The 12,695-nt window shown below is 35.0% G+C and overlaps 1 protein-coding gene across 1 annotated transcript in view; it reads left to right on the forward strand.

Moving 5' to 3' along the window:
- Positions 1-3,630: 3,630 nt before the first annotated feature.
- Positions 3,631-12,695, forward strand: part of LOC141347509 (endonuclease V-like) — a 74,176-nt gene continuing 65,111 nt past the window's right edge. The window contains exon 1 of the mRNA XM_073852520.1: positions 3,631-3,775. Within this exon, the coding sequence (XP_073708621.1) occupies positions 3,735-3,775 (41 nt within the window). The 5' untranslated portion in view covers positions 3,631-3,734. The remainder of the gene's footprint in view (positions 3,776-12,695) is intronic.

The following is a 12,695-nucleotide window of genomic DNA, read 5'->3' on the forward strand; positions in this document are numbered from 1 at the left end:
CTATTTCTACAGTTTATTATTTTTTTTCAATATTGTTAATTTAGAGTTAGTTTCATTTCTACAAATGGTGCAAACTCTGCTAGATTATAGATAAAAGATTCCCATTCCCCTGCCATTCGTATTTAATTCAGCCTAAACCACATTTTACTACCTTTATCCTAATGACTGTGCAATGCAGTGTGTGTGTGTGTGTGTGTGTGTGTGTGTGTGTGTGTGTGTGTTTGTTCACTTCTCACTGCTGTGTGTGTGCACTTGGATGGGTTAAAAATGCAGAGGGCCAATTTCGAGTATGGGTCACCATACTTGACAATACGTCACAACTTTCACTTTCACTTTCTGTGATCGGCAGTGATCGGCAATCGGCAGATCATGATCTTGGTGATCGGTAATCGGTGATCGGCCCCAAAAATGCTGATCGGAGCATCTCTACTCGTAAGGATCCAGTCCTTTGATTCCCTATATTTTCTCGTCATATCTCGTTTTTGCATAAGGATTTAGTTTTAGGCGGTATGGTCCGACAATGTTTTCTTTAGCCCGCTGCATTTTGTAGGATTATATTCTGTTTTCCACGTTAATCTTTCATTATTTTCATGCCAGATTATAGCCTGCTATGCCAGCCGGGCCAAACATACCCATAATTCTTTGCGTTCTGAAGAGGTTGCCGCCCATTTGGTCACATGTCTTAGCGATCTCTATTAACTGACGAATCATGGCGGCTTGCAAGACATTGTGCAAAAGTGTAAAAAACTAACAATCTTTACCAGCTTGCACATAAGGCAAAAATTATAAAAGTAAACGGTCATTTTAATATGGTTTTAAATTTGTTTTTCGTGACTGTGGGTCCTCTTAACCAAGGAGCTGGTTGTAACGCTAAAACGCTTTGTGAAATGGTCAAAATTTTCGGAGCCACTGCCATTATTTTAAAGATTTTATAATAAATCGGCAAGTTCTGAGCTACATTTAGCCTTAAGATGTTTTGTGAACACGGCCCAAGGCTTCCTAAGATTAAAAAATCAATAAAAAATCACTTACCTCATAAGTACTGCTTCGATAGCATCCTGATCATCGGTTTGAGCCAGACGAGAGCACTCCCGAAATACCCTTTCGCAATCTAAAAGAAACTGTCTCAGTGCCATTAACGTACTGCTGCTATGTAAACCGTCTTCTTCTTCTTCTTCTTCTTCCAATAATACTTTATCGCTTGCCGCCAAAAGTTTTTTGCTCCTCCTTAAAGATAGTCGCGTCAGATGAGGTAAGTGCTCGGTCACAATCTCATGAATAATAACAACAATATGAAGGTGCGCATCAGCACATTAATAGTAATAAAAAGGATTACAAGCTGTTACGGCAGGCAGTGTCAACGTGACATCACCCATTCGTTTCACTTGAATTATTCATGATGTTGTGACCCAAGTACTACGCTGAGCATGCAAGTTTACTTAAGCAGCCATCATGTGCCAGGGACATTGACGGAAAGGTAAAGGACACGGAACAGCAAAAACAACTTAAGGAGAAGCAGCATAAGACACTTTTTTTCAGAAAGTTTAGCTGGAAAATGGCTTAAGGAATCATCCTGGGACCGCACTTTCAGACGAAACAACCAGGCATGCCCATGAAGAGGATAACAAGGTATTATTTCATGAAAAAGCTGTGTTTTAGATACAATTAATTAATTAAATAAGAATAACGCTAATATGGCATAGTATCGTGTTCTGTATTTTAATATTACAATTTATTTATGATTTTACATTGTTAAAAATGTCATTATTAGGCCTACATTTAAATTTATATTTAATTCTGATTTCAGTTATTACTAATACAAGCCACTTTTAATTGATTTCTTTGCACATGTTTGTCCTTAGCATAATTGTTCACATGTCTATGCACCATATAATGTAAGGACACATTCCTTGTCACATGTGGATCAAAGTAGGGGGTTGATGACTTGTTCAATTATTAAATGAATATACATGTTTGTTAAAAATCTCAATTATTTGGTAACAAAAACATTAATACATAAAAACATAACGTTATCAAGTAATTTGAAGATATTAGATAAATATTTCTAATGTATTCCAAATTCTACTCAGGGTTGTGTCAGGCACTTTAACCCTTCTAAGAAGGGGTGACAAAATGTAGGACATGGTAGCAACATAAAGACCTTATTTATAACACCTGCTCATTCGCACAAGCTAATGGTATACATCTCTTCTGTTTTCATTAAAAGATTGAAGACTATGAGGTCTTGAAGTCTACAACACTGCCTGCTCCATCTTCAGCAATGGTGAAAACAGCCAAAACCCAAGGACAGCTTCTCGCAGCACCCCTAATTTCACCACCTTGATACATTTCACACAGACATGTACCTGGAGGGAGCCTTAGACACATAACAGTACACAGGGAGTCTGTTGTATTCTGCCCCTTTTACTTAAAACATCAAGGAACTTCTATTGAGTCTACTTCAAACTTCACACTTTAGCGACTTAGAACAGTTAAGTCTCTGTAATAATGTTATTTATTGTGATTAAATGTGAAAAAGGTGTCGTGTGTGTGAATGTACTGAACTTGGAAAAGCTCAGTGAAACAATACACAAAGATATTTCATCATACTGTTATGAAAAGACTCTTTTTATCCCTTTAACTTATATCTCTACTGTGCGGTTCAGCTAACTTTGATAGAGAATAAATCTATCAAAAGGAAGGGACGAGAGAGCAATCTTTCCACAACTATACTGCCCCATCTCTGTGTCTGTAGTTACAGGTCAATCATCAGATAATAGGATCAAACAAGCAATCAATGAAGTAGGAATAAAACCATGAAGTTGATGCAAATATGTAGAGGGTAAAGAACAGGAATATAGCAAAATAAGAGAAATGCAGAAATGTTTATTTATAATAATTATCCATCATGCATGACTGTATGGTTGATATGTCATTAAAAGACATGGTATAGCATATATATTGCCATACAGCTATATATTATACAGAATATATATATAAATATATATATTTATTAACTTTGTGGACACTGAAGGTTATGAGATGTATCCAAGATACTAATAAAGTTAAAGGAATGTTTATTATTGCAAAATAACTGAAATAGTTCTCCAAATTGAGATTTACCATGGACTGTGTAAAAAAAGAGCTTGAGGCAATATATTAGATGTCTACTAATAAGAATTTTAAGTTAACTATTTTTTTTTCATTACCTCCATTTAGGGGTGAATGTTATAGCGGCTGAATTATGGTTAACAGGATGTTGCTTTTTTATGTGTCAGTAAAGTATAATGACTTAAAAATGACAGTATAAGCATGTATAAAAAAATACAGTTTTGAAAAATGTGTAATTAACCTTTTGTGTAATTAAAAACGAAATATAAAAAATACAATTAAAAATAAAAAAAATGCTTATGTGCTGTAATGTAATTAAATGTAAACCTACTTATGAAAAGATATAAAATTAAAATTCATTAGAAAACAACCACTAGATGGTGCTCAATGCCAGCACAAAATTGCGTGTTAACACGTAATTTCGTGTTAACACGTAATCGCGCGTTAACACGTAATTTCGTGTTAACACGTAGTTACGCGTTAACGCGTTTGTGCAACACGTTTTGGCCCTAACGGCCTTCCATACTAATGAGGCATCTACGTATATATATCTATGGTTTTACCACCCACGGACAATTACGTCAGAATCTAGGAAGTGTGGAATTTATACCCAGACGTGTTGGATGGCGACTCCTGAGGCAGAGTTGGTGTTGAAATGGGAAAGGTTAGAAAATCATGAATAAATATGTTCCATTGCGTTGCTTGCGTATTTATAATAGATCGTTTGATTAAGCTATAGCAAATAAGGAGCGTTACTTTAACGTCATAATGAACATGAAACATGAAAATAGATCATAATCGTGACACCATGTGAAACCATATATTAAGTGCTTTACAAGGGGTCAGAAGCAGACGTGCCAACCTGCAAAAGCTTGTTTAAGGGAAGCAGCATTACTACTTAATTATATTTTAATCTAGGTATATTACAATACATGATTCTTTCATAATGAAACTATAATGTAATATAAATTTCTATGAGTTTGGCCTTGTCACATAGTAGTAGCTACATGAAGAGAGGAGCTCCAGAAATAGGATTTGAAACCACATAAGAATGTATCTTGAAACGAATTGTAAAAATCGTATTTCATGGGATTTATTTATTTTTCTTTCAAAATTAATAAGCATGAATTGATTACATTAGGATATGCACACAAATTGGATTTGGACTGGCAGTCATACACTCTGTAGCCTCAGGCAAATGGTTCGGAGTGACGTCCATTTCATGAACAATTCGTTCTTTGATTCTTTGTGTCGGTTGATTTTGCTGACTTTATTGCTCTGCATATTTTACATGTCTCTCTTAGTTACACCTGACTCAGATAACCAGCTGGTTAGAAGAGAACTACGTGCATGAATTGTGTTCCGATTAATATGATCCCTACAAATCTGTTGAGGTTTACTTCACCTTGGAACATTCATTCATGAATTCATTCAGGCTGGGATTGGAAAAATTATTCTATGGCATAGCCCATAGAAAAACAGCAACACTTCCTGTTCCTATCATTGTTGGCGCCCATGGTGGATAGCCTTTCCTTGGTTACTGCTGTAAGCAGCCCTGGTGGAAAAAAAAAAACAGCATATGCTGACCAGCACATGACCAGTTAAGGACCAGCTTAAACCAGCATCAAAACATACCTAACCAGCACTCCAGCATCAAAACTACCTAACCGGCATATGCTGTTTTTTTCACCAGGGAGAGCAGCGCTGGGCTTATAAATACTACTTTATATGGACGTAGGAGAGTTGATTAAGATTAGTTTATTCACTTTATATACTTTAGATATGCAGATTGCAGAACATTGACTTAAACATTATTTTGTGCTTTAAAAGAGTTCCTCTATGCATATGTAATGTTGCTGTTTGTGCATAAAGAAGGTCTGCAAAGTTACCAAGCAGAAAGGCCATTTCAAAGGAAGTTATTCTTTATTTGTAAGCGCTGTCTCTGAGCTCCTCAAATGCCTTGATTGTAGTCTTTAGATTTATCTTCACAGGTAAATTCTGGGCACACCTGAGACTTATGTCCTGTAAAAAGGGTCATAATATAACCCTTTTAACAATATAATTGCATACATGTCACTTCATTGTGGGATTACGTAAATTGATGACTCAGATATTTGAAATAGTTCATTTAAATGAAAGAACCAGGTTGTGGAAAAGATGCACTTTGCTGTTTGCCTGAGGCTATGGATTAAAGAAAATAACGCTCAGTTTCTTGCACAGACCGATCTTAATTCACTTAATTCAAAACTGTCTGTTCACTTGCTGGCTAATTTATCCCACACCTTGACAAGTGCCATTATAATGATGTAATCAATGTTATTCACTTCACCTGTCAGTGGTATTAATGTTGAGGCTGATCAGTGTATAGTGGATAGGGAGAGATTCAGGGTAAATATGCTTTCTGTCGATCAGTGTCGTAGTAACCTCTGCAGCACAAACAGAGTAGTGTTTGTTGGATTTTTTTTTTCTGCATTTATTTGATCAGCAATGTCAACAATGCAGTAAAATTCTAAAATATTAATACAATTTAAAATGTGTATTCTGTTGAATATATTATAAAATGTAATTTATTTCTGTGATGCAAAGCTGCATTTTTTAGCATCATTACTCCAGTCCTCAGTGTCACATTATCCTTCAGAAATCATTGTAATATGCTGATTTGTTGCTCAAAAACATTTCTGATGATTATCAATTTTGAAAAAAAGTTTTGTTGCTTTATATTTTGTGGAAATCACATTATTATTCAAAAGTGTGGGGTAAGTAAGAAAAAAATAATTACCTAATTAAGTAAATAGTAGTAGCCGTTGTACTTGCATGAAACAAAATGTACTTACCATGTAACTAAGTTATGGAACAGCCTGTAATTACAGTTTGTAATTATGTAAATGTAATAGGCAGCTACTGTTACACATGAAGGTAAATCAGTAGCTAAACTCAAGAGCTTATTGATCTGAATGTGAGAACCTGTCTTATTAATATTTGTATTTGTAAGTTGAAATTTGCATACAGCTCAGATCTGAAAAGCTGAATCTTCGATTTGCACACACAGACAGTAATTAAAACACCTGTGTTTTGAATTTGAAGTTGCAAATTAATAGCTACAAATGATATTCACATACAAATATGTAAGACATTTTAGCTTTTGCACTTTAGTTTTGCTGTACAAGTCGGCACTTACAACCTCTCAGATCTGGCAGTACAACTTCAAATCCTAGCGCTTTGACTTTTGCTACTCCTTTTGCGCTATTCCTGTTGCAAAACTCACTTGTGCACTTGTAAATGCAGACTTGAGAGAGCAGAGCTGGGGGCAGGGCTTCTGTGTGAATGAAGACATTTTATTGGTCGATGCCTGACCAATGAACAACGCCAGCCATCGCAACTTGCAGTGCAGAAAGAATTTTTTTTTTTTTATGCATATGTATTAGTTATTTGTAGGGATGTAACGGTATTGTAAATACCGTCGTACCGCAATAACACATTTTTTCGATACTATCGTGGTCGCATGACTCGATAAAACAATAGGTCTTCTGAGAAAAGTTTGCTCAGGCGAATGGAGCGAACGGGAGGTAGCGGGAACTACATTTCCCATCAGCCCAGGCGTGGCCATCATCTATTGCGGTCTGTTGTCGCTAGAGACTGTAGCAGCAATGAACAGAGATGGAAATGGTCTAACCTGCTCCGTCTGAAGTGCGTATGCGTTACATATTCTTTTCAGCACCCATGTTAACGGATTGGAGCGTTCACACTGCACGCGGTTGCTGTCCGGCAGTACGTCCTAGAAGCGGTGCCTTTGCAGCAGCGCAGCGATCGTTTCGGCACCGTGACCGAGTCTATTTTTGGCTGCGCTGTCTGCGCTGAATTAATGTTACAGTGCATTGTTCGCTGTAAAAATTAACATGGATTGACACGGAAATGTACCATAAATGCATATAAATTTCACAGTCAACACGTGGCTTTTTGGCTAGGTTTAAAATAAGGAAAGGTGCCGTTTTAAATAAACTAGGCAACATAATAGATGCACTTGTCCAGGTAGAAAAGTTTTTTAAGGATTGTTTTTAATAAAGATTTAATGCGAAAGAAAGGCATTAGAGCCTACTGCACTGCAAAAAAATGCTTTTCTTACTTAGAATTTTGTCTTGTTTCCAGCCAAAATATCTAAATATTATTAAATCAAGAAGGATTTTCTAGACAAGTAAAAATTATTGTCTTGTTTTTAGTATAACCAGTCAAAATTAAGTGAGTTTTTGTTTAAAACAAGCTAAATAATCTGTCAATGGGGTAAGAAAAAAAATCTTATTTCAAGCAGACAACTAGATTCAGACAACTCATTCAGCTAAACTGATTTGACTGTTTTTTACATGCTTTAATAATTTTGTGTTACTAAATAGTTACTAAAGTTTCTGTTTCAAAGTTTACAGATAGATGGCAAATGTGTATGCCATTGATATGTTCAGTGTTCATGTAAACTGTTTAATAAACACTTCTGGCACTTTTTTCGTGTCTCTTCATTAGTTTTGTTTTTCCTGTAAATGATTCAATAAACACCGTACCGTGCCATTCATACCGAGGTATTACCGTACCGTGAAGTTTTGATACCGTTACATCCCTAGTTATTTGTAAAACACTGCAAACAATTTTCATTGAATATACTTAGCTTTTACAGGATTTTAAGACACTGCATTCATCTTGTCATTCAGGTATTATCTAGACAAATAATGCAACATCCGTCATATGTATATCTTACTGCATATTGAACATGGGTGTTTTGATCATTGTCCGTATGTGATTAATAAAGATTCAGCTTTTCACATCAGAGCTGTAAGTGTAAATTTAAACTTACAAATACGAATATTAATATGACAAGTTTTCACATTCAACAAGCACTCGAGTTTAGCTACTGATTTACCTTAATAGTTACACAACTACTTGTACGCTTAAGTACAATGTTGATACGATTTATTTTAAGCAGTTTATGCCTGTGTATTGTAATAATCTGCAATTTTAATGTAATTAGAAAGGTATTACATGTATTTAAGCTTTGTACTGGTGGGTTAAATCAAACTAAGGTGCAGCTGGATAAGGTGTAAAGTATAGAAACACATGAAGTACACTTAAGTACAATCTTGTAAGACTTTATTTTAAGTAGCTTGTGTCTGTGTACTTAAATTTATAATCACGTTGTATAAAGTCTGTAACAATATGTATGTCACGATGCGTAGGGAATGGGCAGACAAGGAAGAAGTAACGTATTAAGATTTTAATGATAATAAACAACGGCAAACAAAAGACTGGAACACGGGCAAAACAAAGAAAACCAAGGAACATAGGAACAGCACATATTAACATCAACGCCGGACAAGGAAACAATGAAAAACATCCAACTTATAAGGGGTGACTAATTACAAAGACAGGTGAAACCAATAATGATTACGAGGAGGAAGTCCAAATATGGGCATAGGGGAAACCAAAACACACTGAAAGATAGGGGGAGACCAAAACGTAAGGAAACATGGGGGAAGAACACTAGGAAAAACTAGACAAACACAGTCCCAAAACCTGACAATGTAACAATCTTTTGGTTACATAAGTAGAGTCTGTTACATATGTGTAAGAGTAGCTGCCTATTACATGTACATAATTACAAACTGTAAATACAGACTGTTCCATAACTTAGTTACATGGTAAGTATATTTTTTTTCATGTATGTACAACGACTACTACTAATTACTTTTCCAGGTAATTACTTTGTATTATGGACACCTTAAAATAAAGTGTTACCAAAATGAATTAAAAAAGATATTATTTAAAAAAAAAAAATTGTAACTTTATATTTACTGTCACTTCTGCTTAAATAGTTGCATCCTGAATATATATATATATATTAGGGCTGTGCAATATGGACAAAATAATCATATTGCGATTTTTTGAATGAATATTGCGATTGCGATTTTATGTTCTTTCCTCCTGCTCGCCTATTCGGTTCTCCCGCTCAGCTTCGTCGTGCATGGAGTGAGCTCTGATTGGTTAACATATTAAAATCATGTGCACAAGGACGTATTTCTGAATAAAAATCTAATTAAATTAATAGACAAAATTGCAGCCTTATGCGGTTTAGAAATTGCATGTGCTTAAATCGCGATTTTTTTGCGATTGCGATTAATTGCACAGCCCTAATATATATATATATATATATATATATATATATATATATATATGTATATATAATATATGGTAACACTTTAGAACAGGTAACACCTATTAACTATGACTTTTCCCTCAATAAATTCCTAATTTGCTGCTTATTAATAGTTTGTAAAGTAGTTGTTAGGTTTAGGTATTGGGTAGGATTAGGGATGTAGAATAAGGTCATGTAGAATAAAGCATTAATAGGTGCTTAATTACTGCTAATAAATGGCCAATATTCTAGTAATATGCATGCTAATAAGTCATAGTTAGTTAATAGGTGTTACCATATTCTAAAGTGTTACCATATATATATGTATGTATATGTATGTATGTATATGTATGTATAGATCAGATCACAGCAGCGGAGCGCAAATTCACTAAAGCAGACGCGTTTACTAGCGAGCACTAAACAGCGCTGTAAGATCCACAATGAAGCGCTTGAATTTAATAAAAGAACACAAATGACTTTGCGACTTAAACAGGCGAAACAGCGCTGACAAACAGGAGAAACACTGTGCGCGACGATACAGTCAGAATCATTTACCATGTAGCCTTATTTTACACTAACTGCACCATGGTATTGTGGTAGAAATGCGGAATATTATATTAATGTAGACATGTATTAACTGTAAAGAAGTAATGTAATATAAGTATAGTATCTATAGAATTTGTGCATTTATAGGCTACTAAATTTATTTAGACCACTGTTCTTTATACAAATACATAGAAAATATGTGGGCTAGTTAATTTTTATACCATGGTGTTAAGGTGCTATAGGCCTATGTGTGTGTTTTTACTGGTTATCATGTATGCTACTAGCAAGGGTTCATTTTCACAACTCAAACAGTCAGAATAATTACATTTCACCATAAAAAATTAGCTTTGTTACAATTTGTACAGATGTTATTGTTTTTTATGAACATTATCTGAGCTGTAAATCATGATAGAGGTTTAATATTTTACTAGACATTGCTTTATCCCGCTCATTCAATATTAATTCTATTTCTGCAGGTCTTAAAAAAGGAAACAAAAAGCCTTAATTTTGATTTAAAAAATCCTGCAGATACCATGTAGGCCTATATAGTTAAACAAAATTCCTTTCTTGATATTTGTGTTTTGAAAAGAAGGACACTGCATAGGGCCCAGAGGTTGAAAGGGGCCCAGAAAACTCAGTGCAGGGGTGTAGCATGGGTCAAGGAAGAACACGGTACTTTCTGACTAGAGGCAGTTCTGGACCCTTTTTAGATTGTCATCAACTTTTTTATTTTTCTTGTTCAATTTACACAGTGAACATAGTTGTAGCTCTTATTTTTTTAACTCTCAAAATGCACCAAATTAATGGATTTACCTTTAAAATGTATAAAATTTTCTCCAGGGGGGCATGCCCCCGGACCCCCCTAGAGGGATGCACATTCACCCACCATTGTCTCTCGAAATCTTACATGACCATGCTGTGGGCCCTCAACCAACACCATTACCCCCTGATGTTTTGGCTCAAGCCAAGTTTTTTATTTAAATCCTTCAAACACAAACTCAATTAGAAGTGTGTCAGTATAAAGGATCTGTACATTTATTGCATTAACAATGTCAGTTGTGGCTCTTTATTAATTGCTTTAGGTATTTGTGTATATTTTCTGAATAAGGTAGTACATGATCTTGGTAAGTTTGACCTCATTGTAGTAAATATGTTTGGTGCATCAAAAATCATGCTTATTAAGATACTAACAGACATGCTAATCCAGCACAAACGTGCATGAGAAGTCACCAAAATGAAGTAGGCGATTTGAACCTCATAATTAAATACAAAATGGGTGGGAACTGAAAAAGGTCCACTTTTTGAAAAAAGAACCCCCCTTCTGCTAGGCTGGCTACGGGCCTGATATATATATATATATATATATGTGTGTGTGTGTGTGTGTGTGTGTGTGTATATATATCAGAGGTTGCGTTAGACTTTTTCATTGTCTGTCATTTTGACGGACAGGGTCGTAAAAATTCTGTCATAATCTATTATTACCCGTCATTTGAATTTTCATATTATAATAATACATTTAATTGCTTTTATTTTTGTTCAAATTTTCATTTTTAATTATGAACCTACAATGTAAGCATACTGTATAGGTTTTTGCATTTATTTATGAAGAGAACAGATGGACAGAAACTGCGTTACTTTTTGTGTTCAATACCACACTCAGGAGTGACAAAAACAACAAAACATGCTAGGGCTGGGTAAATAAATCGATTTGAATAGATTCTCATTTTTATAGACTAATATTTCTTAAATCCCAATCGATCTTTCGGTATATGCTGTTTGTGAAGAGTAGGCTACATAGTGTGCCTCATTTGTTACTTTCAATATGAAAAAGCCTCAGATTTCAAATTCTGTCCATTTCGTTAGAAAATTCTAGTAATAAATACCGTTTTGGCGCTCTTTAATGTGGTGTGATAGATCGCTGTAGCCTTAACTGGGTACTGGTGTAATCAAACGCATAGCAAAGGATTCGTAAGAGTTTCTTTTTTGTTCTGGATAACGTGCTCTGAGCGAACACTGGAGCGCATTTGCCACCAACTGGACAGGGGTGGGAACTACAGTTACAAATTACAATAGATCACCCTCTGTGTGGTGTATTACGTCAAAGTGACGGACAGCCTTCAGATTTTTCCGTCACTGATTAAAACATTCCGTCAATGACGGAAAATTTTCGGTTAACGCGATCTCTGAGAGATATATATATATCTCAGAGGTTGTGTTAGACTTTAACATTGCCCGTCATTTTTACGGACAGGGTCGTAAAAATTCCGTCATAATCCATTATTACCCGCCATTTTAATTTTCATATTTTAATTTAATACCACATTTAATTGCATTTATGTTTGTTCACATTTTCAGATATAGATTTATAATATAGGCATTTACTTTGAAGAGAACAGATAACAGATGAGACTGCTTAACTTTTCATGTTCAACACCACATCCTGTCTCAAGTCTTAAATTTCAAATTATGTCGATTTCATTTGGAAATTTAAGCAATAAATACCGTTTTGGCGCTCTATAATGTGGCGTGATAGATCGTTGTAGCTTCTTTGTAGTCGCATGTACAGATTCGTTTTTGTTCTGGATTCAGTTCTCTGCTGCCACACTGGAGCGCACTCACCACCAACTGGACAGGAGTGGGAATTACAGCTACAAATTACAATAGGTCATCCTCAGGGTAATCTGTCAAAGTGACGGACGGCCTTCAGATTTTTCCGTCATTTCTGAAAAAATTCCATCAATGACGGACAATTTTTGATTAACGCGACCTCTGATATATATATATATATATATATATATATGTATATATATATGTGTGTGTGTATATATATATATATATATATATATATATATTCAGGATGCAG

The sequence above is a fragment of the Garra rufa genome, chromosome 12, assembly GCF_049309525.1.
Source record: "Garra rufa chromosome 12, GarRuf1.0, whole genome shotgun sequence".
Classification (NCBI taxonomy): domain Eukaryota; kingdom Metazoa; phylum Chordata; class Actinopteri; order Cypriniformes; family Cyprinidae; genus Garra; species Garra rufa.